At 57.2% G+C, this 14,141-nt stretch overlaps 1 protein-coding gene across 2 annotated transcripts in view; it reads left to right on the top strand.

The window, feature by feature from the left end:
* Window positions 1-11,357, top strand: part of NTN3 (netrin 3) — a 33,471-nt gene extending 22,114 nt beyond the window's left edge. For both annotated transcript variants that reach the window (XM_059861781.1, XM_059861780.1), the window contains 4 exons: window positions 556-705; window positions 1,602-1,655; window positions 9,444-9,518; window positions 9,780-11,357. In XM_059861781.1, coding sequence (XP_059717764.1) covers window positions 556-705; window positions 1,602-1,655; window positions 9,444-9,518; window positions 9,780-10,108 — 608 coding nt within the window. In that variant the 3' untranslated portion in view covers window positions 10,109-11,357. The remainder of the gene's footprint in view (window positions 1-555; window positions 706-1,601; window positions 1,656-9,443; window positions 9,519-9,779) is intronic.
* The last annotated feature ends 2,784 nt before the right edge of the window (window positions 11,358-14,141 follow it).

The raw sequence follows: 14,141 nt of genomic DNA, 5'->3' as shown, positions 1-14,141 counted from the left end.
CTGTGCCCAGGGTCTCCAGGAGTCAGGAGGGCCATAGAGGCTTATGAGCTTGGGAAACGTTGAGAAAGCTTGCTCCGTTGTAAAACCAAGACAAGGTTTAGGGTTGGCATAAAAACGCAGTGTTGGTTCAGCTCCATGGACTGAAAAGCTCAGAGGTAGGGGAGCAAGTGGAAAAAATGGTTTTTACTGCTGCGACAGAAACATCTCCCTGGAGTTGAGGTGGGGGAAGATCTTAAATGAGAGCCGGTGGCTGCAGGCACCTGTGGGAATTCAGAGGCTCCAGGTGTTCCTCCTGAGCATCCCTGTCAGCAAGGCCATACCCTGGCCAACCCCTTTGTCCACTCTGCCTCCTGCCTGTGCTGCTCACAGCACATGTGGGGCCACAGTTGGTGCAGACCCATGGGTCCAGCTGGGTCTGTGCTCTGCCAGCCCCAGAGGCTGATTTCCAGTGGTGCTCTGGAAGGGTTCCCCTCCTCTTCACTGCTCTGGGACTGCGCCTTGGGGTTTGTGTTGTGCCTCCCCTCTCACATAACCATTTATCTCTCTCCCACCCAGCTTGTGACTGCCACCCTGTTGGCGCGGCCGGCAAGACCTGCAACCAGACCACGGGGCAGTGCCCGTGCAAGGACGGCGTCACCGGCCTCACCTGCAACCGCTGCGCCAAGGGCTACCAGCAGAGCCGCTCGCCCGTGGCCCCCTGCATCAGTGAGTGCCCCCACCTCGCCCGCACTGAGGGACCCCCACGCGCACTAGGGGATGCCCCTTGGTCCCCGCTCACCTTGGATGGTTTGTCCTTGTGGATGTTCTCCAGGAAGGGCTCAAGTGGGACTCTCTGGGGTGACCTGGGCTCCACCTGCCCCAGCGCAGGAGGCTCTGGATGACCCTTGGGTCAGTGCTGCCAGGTGGCTGAAACAGCTCGGCTGGGTCTCATCCTTGGTACCAAACATGCTCTCCTCACCCAGCTGAACCCTGAGTGCAGTCACTGTTGGGGCAAGGCCAGAGCCTGTGGTCAGCATAAAACTGTGTTTATTGTCACAGTGGCTTTGAGTTTGACCCAAGTGGCAGAAAAACAACATCCGACCCTGCAGCTTTTGCTGGACTGCTGGAGCAGTGGCAGTGCCAGTGACTGGTGGAGCTGGCTCCTCTTTCTCTGTTCTTCCCCCAATTTGAGTTTAGGAAAGAACTTCCCCCAGGTTTTGCTGCCAAGAGTTCTGAGAAAGTGTTATCTTTTCCCACATTCATCCCTGCACTGGGCAGCCTGAGGCGTGCTGAGGTCAGCCAAGCACCTGTCTGATGTCCAAACTCAGGTCAGACGAGCTGAGCACTCGGGGAGCATCCATCCCTGGAGCACACATCCCCACACAACTACTTAGGCCCCTTGGGGGTTGCAGAATTGCAGCCTCGCCCAATTTACTGAGCTCAGTTTGTGCATCTCCAGGTCTATGCAATGGTCTGCAATGGTCAGGTCAGATTCATGCCATCATCTCTCATTTGTGACCAACAAAATCTCCTTGTGGCCCATGTTCAGAGGGATTTTGCCCAGTTGTCACCCCCAGAGCTGGGGATTTCATCCTTAAGATACCTCTCCCTTTCTTTTCCAGAGATTCCTGCCATCAACCCCACCTCCCTGGTCACCAGCACAGAGGCACCTGCAGGTGAGTGCCCCATGTCCCAGGCCGAGTCCATGGCCTCAGCCCTACCCAGAGACCTGGCAGCAGATCCCACCTTTCCTCTCCCTGGCACAGCACAGGGGAGGGCTGAGCTCTACCAAACCATTTGGCAAAAAATTATTGGTAAAAAATTTTGTTGAAAGATGTGACTGAGATTTAAAATCTTGTGTATTTCTGGAAAGGAACTGACTAAGACTGATGGACTTTTTCAGGAAAGGCTTTCTCCATCGCCTCCAAGGAGGAGAGCAGGGATGCAGCCCACTGGGGCCTCGCCATCCCTTGGCAGGTTAAGGCAGGGATTGTGGCACATGGCACCAGTGGGTGCCTGGGGGCTGGCTTTCTTTGACCTCCTTTTATCAGCACCAGTGCAAGAGGTTTCTCCTGAGTGTCCCTGGTCTTTGCAAGACCCCAGCTCTCTGGGAGGTGCTGGGGCATGGGGGGTCTGGCTGGTCTCAGGCAGGCTCCAGGGCCCCTGTGCTGGGGCACAGGCTGCCAGGTCTCCCCTGGGACGTAGGTGACATGGTGCTCACATCATCCAGGTCTGGAGGACAGAAGGGTCTGGGTATGAGCTACTTGTCCTGGCTGCACAGGGTGATGGGATCATGTGTAATTGGACTATGGAGGGACCAGTGTCACTGCTGTGGTCACCCAGAGGGAGGTGACAGCTCCACTGACGGGCTGCAGGCCTTGCAGAGGCTAGGGAAGCACTGCTGCCATGGTCCTCAGAGCTTCTCAAGAGCTGCCCTGGTTCCCCAGACTGGAGTGGGAAGATCAGCATCTCAGTACAAGCTGCAGGTTTGCTTCTCCTCCTGCAGAGGCTTGGCTGGGTTGGGCACTGCTGGGTGGGTGCATGGATGCTCCCTGTGCTGATGGATTAGGGTCCTTCTTCCAGCCTGGCCAGGGACCAAGGTCCCTCCCAAATGCCCTGAGCTCCCACCATGTCATGGCACATCCCAGTGGCACCAAGCAGGGCTGTGCCAGCCCCTGGATTCAGTGCCACCATGCTGAGCCCTCCAGTGCTGCAGGATGCGTCCAGCAGGATAAAGAGGGCTGTAGCAGGGCTCTCCTCCCTCCCCTCCTCTTCCTTCTGCAGTCCCCTCAGCACTGCAGTGTAGCTGTTCCCAGCCATGCCAGGGCCATCTCTTGTAGGGATTTCAAGCCAGGTAGAGGGAGAAGAGCTGGGAAAGAAGCAGCCCCTTCCCTCCTTGGGCCACCCCTCTTCATGCTGTCCCAAAGAGCCTGGTCTGCCCCTGCATTCCACTGTGTTGGAATAGACATCCCAAACAATCCTGCTCTCCATCCCATGGCACATACTCCTGTGAAAACAGCAGGGGCCCCTCCAGTTCCCCACACCCATATTTAATGAGCAGCTACCCTGTGCCCTGTTTGGGGTGCATCTATCCCAAAGAAGCCTACTCCTTTCTTGGAGAGACAGTGCTCTGTTTGTATCCATCTCCCCAGCTCTCCTTACCATGACCACCTTGCCTTGGCAGTGGAAAATGCCAACAGCCTCCTCCCAGGCTGCTGTGTGTCTGGGATGTGCTCTGCAGCCCTCTGGGAACATTTCCCAGGATGGCTGCTGCAGCCCCGTGCGTGAATGCGCTGGCTGCGGGAGAGAGCCAGGGACGAGCTTGGGTGAAGAGATGGAATTTTTGGCCCCTCACAACAAGGCAGACACTGAGGGGCTGGAGCATGTCTAGAGAAGGGAAGGGAGCTTGGGAAGAGTCTGGAGCACAAGTCTGATGAGAAGTAGCTGAAGGAGATGAAGTGGCACATGTTGGAGAAAAAGAGGCTCAGAGGGCACGTCTTCTGTCTCTCCAAACTCCCTGACAGGGGGGCAGCCAGGGGGAGGTCAGGCTCTGCTCCTAGGGAACAAGCCATAGAACAAGACAAAACAGGCTCAAGCTGTGCCAGGGGGGATTCAGGTTGGACATCAGGGAAAATTTCTGCACAGCAAGGGTTGTCAGGCAGTGAACCAGGCTGCCCAGGGCAGTGGTGGAGTCACAGTCCCTGAGTGTTCAAAAAGCGAGTGGATGTGTCCCTTTGCAATGTGGTTTAGTGGGCATGGTGGTATTTGGTTCAAGGTTGGACTCAATGGTCTTGGAGGCCTTTTCCAACCTTAATGATTCTGTGTTCCTCTGGCAGGAGTAAAGTGTGTGGATGGGGATGGAGAGGGGAGATGCACAAGGAGGAACCTGTAGCTCCTTGCAGAGCGGTGTTTGCTTAGCACACGTGGACCCCAAGGAGTAGTGCAGAGCCTGGGAGCTCTGCACAGCTTGGCACCCCACCCAGCACCTATGGGCACAGCTGAGCCCTCACAACCCTGCCCTTGGAGGCTCTGGAAAAGAGGGGGTGTTTTCAGGACAGTGAGGAGCAGCCCTGCCTGGATCTGTGGCAGAGGGGAAGCAACGAGACCTGGAGTGCACATCCTGCCCGATGGGAAGATGCTGAGCTGAAATGATATTGCCACTGCTGGGGGGAGCTGCGTGGGACAGGGCAAACCACCTCCACCTCTGCTGCTGCCTGCCCTGCCCACCCTGCCAGCTGCAAGGAGAGAGCTGAGAACATCAGGCTTCGGGAAAAGGAAAAAAAAAGGGGTGATGGAATGAGAGATTTGGCCAGTTTTATTGCCAACAGAGAGTGGGGCGTGGAGCAGAGTTAATCAAGGTGACTCCCCTCCAGTGCTTTATAAATAGGAGCAGTCTCAGAATGATGTCTGAGCTGTTCAGCTGCACAAAAATAAACAGCACTGGCAGAGAGCTGGGTTGTTTGCTCTGTTTTAGCAGAGCGGGTCTGCCTCAAACTGCCTCCAGTTTATCTGTGGGTTTGGTGGTTTAAGATTTCTGAGTTCTAGCTCAAACATCCTTAATGCAATGTAGCTGCCTCTGCCCAGAGCTGGTGCCACTGGAGGATCAGGGAACCCAGTGGGGGTCCTGCTGCTCCCTTCGCTGGGGGGATCAGAGATGGGGGTGATGCTGCCCTGGCTGTGCTGCCAAGGTTACCTGCACCTGGTGTGCTTGTCCTGCAAGCAGGGCTGTGAGTTCTACCCACACCCTGCCTGCTCCCTGATGCCCCTCTGCCACACCCCTCTGCCCCAGGAGCCCCCAGCTGTCCCTGAGCAGGGCACTCCCCAAGGGGCCTCAGCACCTCAGGCAGCCTCCAAGCTCCTTCTCCCCCATTTCCCCACCTCCCGCCCTGCCTCTGGAGCAGGTGCTGGCTGCAGGAACAGGAGGACATTGTTCAGAGCTGCCATGCTCAGGTGCTGGGCTTCCCGCCCTCTCCCCATCCTCCTCCATGCTGGGGTTCAGTCCCTGGCTGTGTCCAGGCTTTTCACTGACATTGCCGTCTTCTGCCTCACTTTTCCCAGCTTTCTCCTGCCCTTCTAATCTTCCAAAGCCTTTGAGGTCCAGCTTTGATGTCTGTGCCTGAGCAACTGACTGGCTTGGTGATGAAACGTCCTGGGTCCACTTATCATAATTTTTGTTATTATTATCTTAAAATATTTTCCATTTAGTGGAAAAAAAAAATAAAATCCACGTTCCCCATTAGCAGAATTAACAAAACTCGTGGAGTGCAAAACAAGGCTTTAAGGGAATTCAAAGTAAGCAGTAAAAGATTTGCAGCCATAGCACCTGATTAAGTTACATCTCTCTTAAAACAAAATATTCCTTTTTTTCAAGGAGAGGAGAAGTAAACCAGATGTGCAAACCTGCCACCTCTCACACACGCACTCCCCCACAGGGATGGGGAATGCCCACACCAGGCCAGTGGCTCTGGCTCTCGGCTGCCTCCTCCCACTCTGCACCTGTAGCATCTCCCAGGGACACAGCAGTGATAGAGCTGGGGCTGTAGCAGGTCCCAAGGGCACATTTTTGCCTGGGATGGGGCTGTGGTGAATCCCAGGGATGCAGCAGTGTCAGGGATGGGGCTGTAGCACATCCCAGTGATGTCTCAGTCTCAGAGATTGCTCTGTAGCTTGTCCCAGACATGCATTGGTGCCCGGGATGGGCTGTAGCATATCCTGGAGACGCAGAAGCATTTCAGGGTCTGTGGGTGCACTTTGATGCCATGGGCTGTGTCAGGTCTCTGCTGACCCCCAGCCCTTGTGTGGGGCTTGGCTGCCCAGTCCAGCTGCACGGAAACAGCAGAAAGGCAGCTAAAGCAGCTCTTCTCCCCACTGCCCTGCAGAATGAGTAGAGCCATGGGCTCTCAGGGCCTGTCTGTGGGAGCAGCCCCGTGGGGCACACAGCATCCCAGGGAGGAGGGAACCGTGCTCCACCGCTGTGGCTGTCATCGGGACTGGTGGCACCGAGCAGAGCCCTCCCATGGCAGAACCCTGCAGGAACAGGACAGGATGCTCAGAGAGAGGCAGTCTGGGGAGGTGCAGGCAGCATCCTTCTGCCCTGACATCGCTTGCCACTTTCCAGCCACAGCACCCATATCTGCCCCACACCCAGTGATGGAGGAGGCCGTGTGCTCAGGGCCAAGGAACGGAAATGTTTCCAGTTATTTGGACATTGTTTTCCTCACAGGTTTCTTAGATAAGGGGAGCAGGAGTCGATTTTACATTTGAGGAACGTTCCTCCACAGCACAAAGCCATGGTTTAAAAAATCCTAAATTGTTAATTCCCAACACCATTTTCTAGCTCCTTGGAGTCACAGTGTTCTGTTGTTAATCATGAGCAGGAGCCCAGGGCAGTCACAGGATTTCTATCTGCTTTTCTTTCAACCCCATTGCCAAGGGAAGGGGGTGGCAGGTTGGCTGAGGCTGCCCCTCAGCCCCCTCCCAGCACACATCACCCCAGTCCCCCAGCCCAGAGCCATCACCCAGCCCGGGCCACACTCTGGCCGAGTCCCCCAGCCGTGCCCCCCTCGGTGTCCATGGGCAGGCCTGTGGCCTTGCCAGGGGCAGGATGGTTTCTGTGCCCCTTGGCCTGGGGAGGAAAGGGCTCCTGTCCTGATGGGTGTGCCCCAAAATAAGGTGGGAGGCTCCTCCTGGAGTCCCTGTCATGGAGCAGGAAAGGGCAGAGCGGTGTCGGGCTGGGCCTGTGGCCTGTCTGGGGGTGCTGTGGGCTCTGGCACGGGGCTGTAGGGTGTCCCAGAGAACAGAGCAGGCTGGGGCTGTGGCACATCCCAGGGGAGGCAGCAGGGCCCAGGCTGAGGCCCCACGTCCCAGGGGAGGCAGCAGGGCCCAGGCTGGGGCTGTGGCACATCCCAGGGGAGGCAGCAGGGCCCAGGCTGAGGCCCCACGTCCCAGGGGAGGCAGCAGGGCCCAGGCTGAGGCCGTAGCACATCCCAGGGGAGGCAGCAGGGCCCAGGCTGAGGCCGTGGCACATCCCAGGGGAGGCAGCAGGGCCCAGGCTGAGGCCGTGGCACATCCCAGGGGAGGCAGCAGGGCCCAGGCTGGGGCTGTAGCACATCCCAGGGGAGGCAGCAGGGCCCAGGCTGAGGCCGTGGCACATCCCAGGGGAGGCAGCAGGGCCCAGGCTGGGGCTGTAGCACATCCCAGGGGAGGCAGCAGGGCCCAGGCTGAGGCCGTGGCACATCCCAGGGGAGGCAGCAGGGCCCAGGCTGAGGCCGTGGCACATCCCAGGGGAGGCAGCAGGGCCCAGGCTGAGGCCGTGGCACGTCCCAGGGGAGGCAGCAGGGCCCAGGCTGAGGCCCCACATCCCAGGGGAGGCAGCAGGGCCCAGGCTGAGGCTGTAGCACATCCCAGGGGAGGCAGCAGGGCCCAGGCTGAGGCTGTGGCACGTCCCAGGGGAGGCAGCAGGGCCCAGGCTGGGGCTGTAGCACATCCCAGGGGAGGCAGCAGGGCCCAGGCTGAGGCCGTGGCACATCCCAGGGGAGGCAGCAGGGCCCAGGCTGAGGCCGTGGCACATCCCAGGGGAGGCAGCAGGGCCCAGGCTGAGGCCGTGGCACGTCCCAGGGGAGGCAGCAGGGCCCAGGCTGAGGCCCCACATCCCAGGGGAGGCAGCAGGGCCCAGGCTGAGGCTGTAGCACATCCCAGGGGAGGCAGCAGGGCCCAGGCTGGGGCTGTAGCACATCCCAGGGGAGGCAGCAGGGCCCAGGCTGAGGCCGTGGCACATCCCAGGGGAGGCAGCAGGGCCCAGGCTGAGGCCCCACGTCCCAGGGGAGGCAGCAGGGCCCAGGCTGAGGCCGTGGCACGTCCCAGGGTCGCGGTGGGTGAGGGCAGCTGCAGTGCCAGCGCCGAGCGCTTCGGCACGCTCTGCAGCCGCCCCGTGTGGAGAGTCCTGAGCCCCCTCTGTAGCCACCTCAGCTGTCTCAGGGCAGGCAGCGTGGCCAAGTCAGCTCTGCCAGCCCAGGCAGAGAGAGGGGCAGTGTGGCAGCATGGGGGGGCTGAACTGAGAATTAGAGCTCATCCCCCTCTGCCAAGAACTAGCTTCACGCTGCACTGCATCTATCACTGACAAATTTGGAACAGGTGGCATGAAGTCCCAGATAAAAAGGAGCTGGGCAGAGAGGAGAACAGCAGAGCCCAGGCTGAGTTTGTGCTCCTGGGCTTCTTTCTTTCCTCGTTTCTCCTCCTCCCCTTGGCACAGGCTTCTGTTATTCCCTGTCTTCCCCCAGAGCTTTGCCTCTGTCCCCAGTGATCACTGTGGCAACCCGCAAACAAAGACAACTTTAGAGGCTGCTGGCTCTGTCCTGGGATGTGGGGCCAAACCAGAGGGAGAACCTGCAAAAGGCAGAGAAAAGAAAAAAGATGGGCTCAGAAGAAAACATGCCATTTGGAAAGAGACAAATTGAGATGTTCAAAGGAAGATGGCAGGGTAAAGAAAGAAGGAGAGCAGGGCTGCTTCGGGCAATTGTTGGGATCAAAGGCTTTGGGGAGAAGGAAAGAGGCATTCCCTGCCCTCTCTCTGCTTGAGATGCAAATGTGGGGGCTTTAGAAATGCACAGAAAAAAGCTTCCTGGAGAACAGGAGCCCTGGGGGACAGCAGGGTGGTGGAGGACAGCTTGGTGGCCTTCCCAGCCCCTCTGGAGCAGCCTGAGCAGTGGATGCCTGGGCACAGGAGTGATGTGGTAGAGCAGAGCCACTTCCCTCACCTGTCTCCTTCCCACAGCCTGAGTCCCCTTCCCCACTTGTGGGAGCCTAGAAGGCACAGGTCCTTGGAGGGGCTGCCCCCTGAGGGTGCTTCCCACCACTCTGGCCCCTGAGAGCTGAATCATTCTGAGGATCACGACCCCCTTGGGTCACACCTGCCTTTGAATGGACCCCCTGTGTGGCTGACTGTGGGACTGCTGCCAAATCCTCTTTTCCCACGTCTCCCAGGACTGCAGGGTCACAGTTGTTCTGTTGACTCTCCTTGGCCATGGCCCCTGCCAGCCCTCCATGGAGGCCACTCTCACCTCACCTGCATTCCTCCCATCCATCACTTTCTGTGTCTGGCTTCCTCCACTGTCCCTGCGGTGACTTATCCTGCAGGACACCATTACCACAAGTGACAGAGTCTGCTCAATGCACGCAAGGCCCCTTGGTTCCTCTTCCCAGCTGATGTGGTATCAGCCATTCGTGCTGGTCTTTGAGCCCCCAGCCCCTGTGAGGTGCCAGGGGAGCAGCTAGACTCAACAGACCCCTGTCTCCAGCAGTGCTCAGGCCCTGGCTCAGGAGAAGTCAAGGAGCCACCACCTTCTGCCAGGCTGAGTCTTGCTGCTGTCCCCTCCACCTCCCTCCCTCTTCCCCTGTGGTGGGATGGGTGGGGGGTGAGTCCCCCCAGGCCCCTCAGTGCTCAACCCACTGTTCTTCTGCTGCAGACTGTGACTCCTACTGCAAACCAGCCAAGGGCAACTACAAGATTAACATGAAGAAGTACTGCAAGAAGGACTATGGTAAGGACCTGCAACCTCCCTGAGCCACGCTGGGCTTCGGCCCAGAGGCAGATGAGGGCTGGCTGCGGGCGGGGCAGATGAAAGCATCCAGGGGGTGGGAGACACTCCCTATGGAGAGAGGTCCCCAGATCAGCCCTCCCAAAGCTGCAATGGATGAGGCATGTGGGGCTGCTGGGGAAGGGCCGTTTCTGTCCCCAGCCTTCCTCTGGGGAGCAAGGCAAAGCAGCCTCCGTCACTGTGCCTCTCCCTTTTTACCCTCAGTGGTCCAGGTGAACATCCTTGAGATGGAGACAGTGGCCAACTGGGCCAAGTTCACCATCAACATCCTCTCTGTCTACAAGTGCCGTGATGAGCGGGTCAAGCGTGGTGACAACTTTTTGTGGATCCACCTGAAAGACCTGTCCTGCAAGTGCCCCAAGATCCAGATCAGCAGGAAGTACTTGGTCATGGGGATCAGCGAGAACTCCACCGACCGGCCTGGACTGATGGCCGACAAGAACAGCCTGGTCATCCAGTGGCGGGACGCCTGGACACGCCGCCTTCGGAAACTGCAGCGGCGGGAGAAGAAGGGCAAGTGTGTGAAGCCCTGAGGGGTTTGCACCAGCCCTGTCCCCCCTGCCCAGCCCCAGCCCAGCTGGGCGCTGCCAGACTGCACCCACAGACTCTGTACATGTACATAGTGTGAACGGACTCTTTGTCTATAGTGTATATTTTGGCAATGGTTTCCTGTTGTGTGCGTGTGCACGGGTGGGTGTGCGTGTCAGTCCTTTTCTTCAAGTGTGTATTAAAAATAATGCAGTAATGACAAACCTTTAATGAGGAGCAAAGTGGAGCAAGGTCCTCTGGGTGCCTGACACCTGAAGGAGCTTGAAGGGGATTGCTGCCCTGCTCCAGGCATTCTGGAGCTCATTTTCAAGGCTTTTGTATTCCCTTTAACACAGTTGTCTTCTGCCCAGTGCTGATATCTCAGTTGACAGCCCTCCCTTCTCCAGCATCCAGGGTATGATTCTTTCTCACTCTGAAAATGTGCTGCTGCCAGACCTCTCTCTGCCTTTCTCCTTGCCCAGGAGGAGCAGGAGGTCAGAGTCTTCTGTCCCTCATTCCGATGTGCGGGCAGGCTGAGTGGAAATTGTCCAGTGCTGCAGAGTGTTCTGCCCCAGGACCTCCATCAGGAAGGACAAATGAACTTTTACAAGGTCTGATTCGCCGGTGACCTTGGGCTCATGTGGACCAGTGCTGCTTGCTGGGGCAAGACCTGTGCAGTGCTGCAGTGCCATAGGGAGAAGCACAGCCCTGGCAGTGTGCTGGTGGCCACGACCAGGCAGGATTGTGTCCACCAGGGAGAAAGGGACGGACCTGGCAACCCCTCGTTGCCACTGTCCTGGTGCCTAGTCCAGACAACCCAGTGACAAAGACCTGGACACACCAGTTTCCCCTCCCATGTCCACCTGCTCCATCTGAACCTGAGCTGGGCTGGCCAGCCTGACCGGAGCCATGGTGTAAAATCATCCATCCACCCAGGTCCATGTGCCTGTATTCTCACCTGGTACCAACTGACATAATTCCACCTGTTTCTGTTGGGGTGACACCAAGTGACCATCTGCCTTGGTGTGCATCTTCAGAGCTGGCCAGACTGCGTGCTCTCCAGGGAAGAATTGGCCAAGGTTGTCCAAGGAGATGCACAAGACAGAGGTGACAGGAAGAGAGGAGTTTTCATTGATCCACCTCTAGGCTTTTATATCTTCTTCACCATGTATTAGTCTCTGGTTAAACAGACACCAATATCTTCCCATGTTGAGATTGTAGTGGTCTTGGCTTAATAAATACAAATAGAAATAATAGGTGCTCTGATGATAGATACTCCTTTCCACACAAACCTTGCCTTGCTTATTGAATGGCACAGTGAGGGGTTGTAGCCTAATGGTCTTCTGTGAAACTTTACCCTTTCCAGCCCACGGCAGCTGGTGTGACTCCCCATTCCAGAGTGGTGTTCTGGGCTTCAGCATCCCAGGGTGGTGCTGGAGCTTCCAGCTGAAGAGACTAGTGGAGCACTGTTGGGTTTCAGGACAAGGGAATTTGGAGAGTGGGGATCTAGGCCCTGGGGATGTCTGTGAGGACATGCAGGTGCACTGGTGAAGCTGCTGGAGATGCTGGACGTGACATTTCAGAGCTGTGGAAGGCCTGCAGTGCCATTGTTCAGGTCCCATGGGTACTTGGGTGCCTACAAAGGGCATGGGCAGAGGTGTGGGGAGGCTAGAAGCTGAGGGGTAATGGGTAGGTGGGACCACTTGGGCTTGGATGAGCTGATATTATCCCCCTCCCTACACAGACCGTCCTTCCTCCTCTCTGAGCTGAGGGGACTCTCCCATCCCTGGCTCCTCTTGTTGGATTGTCACAGACTATTGGCCTTTGCCATGAGATGGCTCTTGATGTAGTTGGGCCACCCAGTTCTCCTCTTCCTCCCATGGCTGCTTTCACCAGACTTGCCCTTGGCTCAGACTCACTCCAACCCCATGCACCCAATAGTCACAGAATGGTTTGGGTTGGGAAGAGCCTCAAAGGTCACCTTTTTCCAAGCCCTGCCATGGGCAGGGACACCTTCCACTAGTCCAGGTTGTTCCAAGCCCCATCCAACCTGGCCTTGGACACTTCCAGGGATGGGGCAGCCACAGCTGCTCTGGGCAAATGCAGGAGTCCCAGCACAGTAAGTCAGTGGTGGAACACCCTTTGGGTGTGCAAGGACAGGACTTTCATCAGGATCATCCCTCAGCATCACTCCGTGGGATGTGGGGGTTCTCTGGCCCCTCTTCTCAGCAGCCACAACCCAGAAAGAGCAGGGCAGCACCACTGTTCCACACGCATGGATACTTCTCAGGGCAGGGATTCAGCAGCACGTCGTTTCTCCAAGCAAGGAGACGCACAATGCGTCTGTGTTCCCCAAAAACACTGGGCACAGCCTTCTCAGGCAGGGAACTCCAGGGCTTCCTTTCGGACCTGGTTTCTCCTCCACTGAAGCAGGGCACCTAAAATTTGGTGATTGGAGTTCTCCATTTATCCTCCCAGCAGCTCTTCCCTCTTCTTTCACCTCTGCCATCTGGGACTGTTGAGGAAGGATGGCTCCCAGCTGGCATCTCAGTGTCCTGCTGGGGCACATCAGAGATGCCAGAGCAGACCCCCCCCTCCACGGTCTGTGCTGAGGAGAGGAGCTCTCTCCCCCCCTCCCTCTCTCGATCTCTCCCTCTCTTCCTTTGGCTGGGGAATGTCCTAAAATCCTGGTTGAAGGACTGGAGGAAGCCACTCTGCACTGAGTCTAGACTGAGGAAGACATTCTTCACCGAATCTGATCCCTGAAGGACTTTTCCTGACTTCTCCTGCTTATGTCACCTCCATGTCCAAAGCAAGAATTCACCTTTCTTATTCCTCTCCCTCTGCCTGGCACGATCAGCTGGGAACTGGGGACTGCACATGGGTTTGGCTGTACCTGGGACACTGTAGCTGGATCAGCCTGAGCTGGTGCCAGGACACCGAGGGCAGTGGAGGAGGCACCATGGACTTACTCAGAGGTGCTGCTCATCCTGCCCTCTAGATCGGGCAGGGCTTGGAGCACACACCAGCACAGGCATCATTTGGTGGAGGGCTGCAAATCCAGGGGCAGTTCCACATCCACCAGCACCCACCCAGCCCTGTCCACCCCTTCGGTGGTGGGGAGTGCTTTACACCACTGGGAGTGGCCAGAGGTCGTGGGTGACACAGGGCAGGGGGCTCAGGTGGCAGCAGGGTGTGTCACACCGTCCTGGTGGCCGCAGCCAACAGCTATGGGCTTTGCAAGGGCAAGAGAGAGAGACTGCAGTGCAAGCTCTGCTTCGCACTACAAACCTCTATGTTTTCCAAAACAGCTCTTCAAGGAAAAAAGCAGTAATCCAGCAAAGCATCTGCACAGCCTTTGGGCGCTCCGGTGCGCTCCCAGCTCCTGCGGCAGGCTGCCCCCACCCCTGCCGCAGCCCGCCGAGCTCGCTGTGCCCAGAGCCCCGGGCTGGGGCCGGCTGCGGCAGGCGGCCGATGCCCGCCCACGTGGGAAGGGCCAAAACCACCAGGCACGTTTCCATCCGTGATTTTTTATTAAACAGGTCTTTTCCCAGTGTTCAGCTGGGGCAAAGCATTTGAGACACAAAGGCAGCTGAAAGAGAGGCCGAGTTTGCAGTTTCCCCCCTGCTTTGGGACTGAATTTTGCAGCTGGTTGAAATTTTTCTCATTTCAAAACGCCAGTGGACATCTTTCATGAAAACCCAGAATTTGGCCAAGGAAAGACACAAAATGTGAGAATACTACAGAAAACTCAATGCTTTTTTTCTGTGTTGTCCAGCCAGCTCCACTCATGAGAGATCACAGGAGACTGAACAGCTGAACCCCAGCCTGAGTGGACAGACAAATGGATGTATGTGTATTTTCCATAATTTTGCTCTTGGTAACCAAAGTCCACATAAGTAAAATTGACTGCATCAGACAGGAAAACACATTCCTTAGGTGAAACAGGATCAAGCAAAAAGCATTTTGCTTGGCCAACAGGGCACAGCTCAATGCTGGGATGTGGGAATATTCTTCCTAGTGAGGAGCTGAGCCTCT

Source organism: Haemorhous mexicanus, chromosome 17 (assembly GCF_027477595.1).
Source record: "Haemorhous mexicanus isolate bHaeMex1 chromosome 17, bHaeMex1.pri, whole genome shotgun sequence".
NCBI classification, from domain to species: domain Eukaryota; kingdom Metazoa; phylum Chordata; class Aves; order Passeriformes; family Fringillidae; genus Haemorhous; species Haemorhous mexicanus.
The sequence above is the reverse complement of the archived record's forward strand: the minus strand, read 5'-3'. Positions and strand labels throughout refer to the sequence as shown.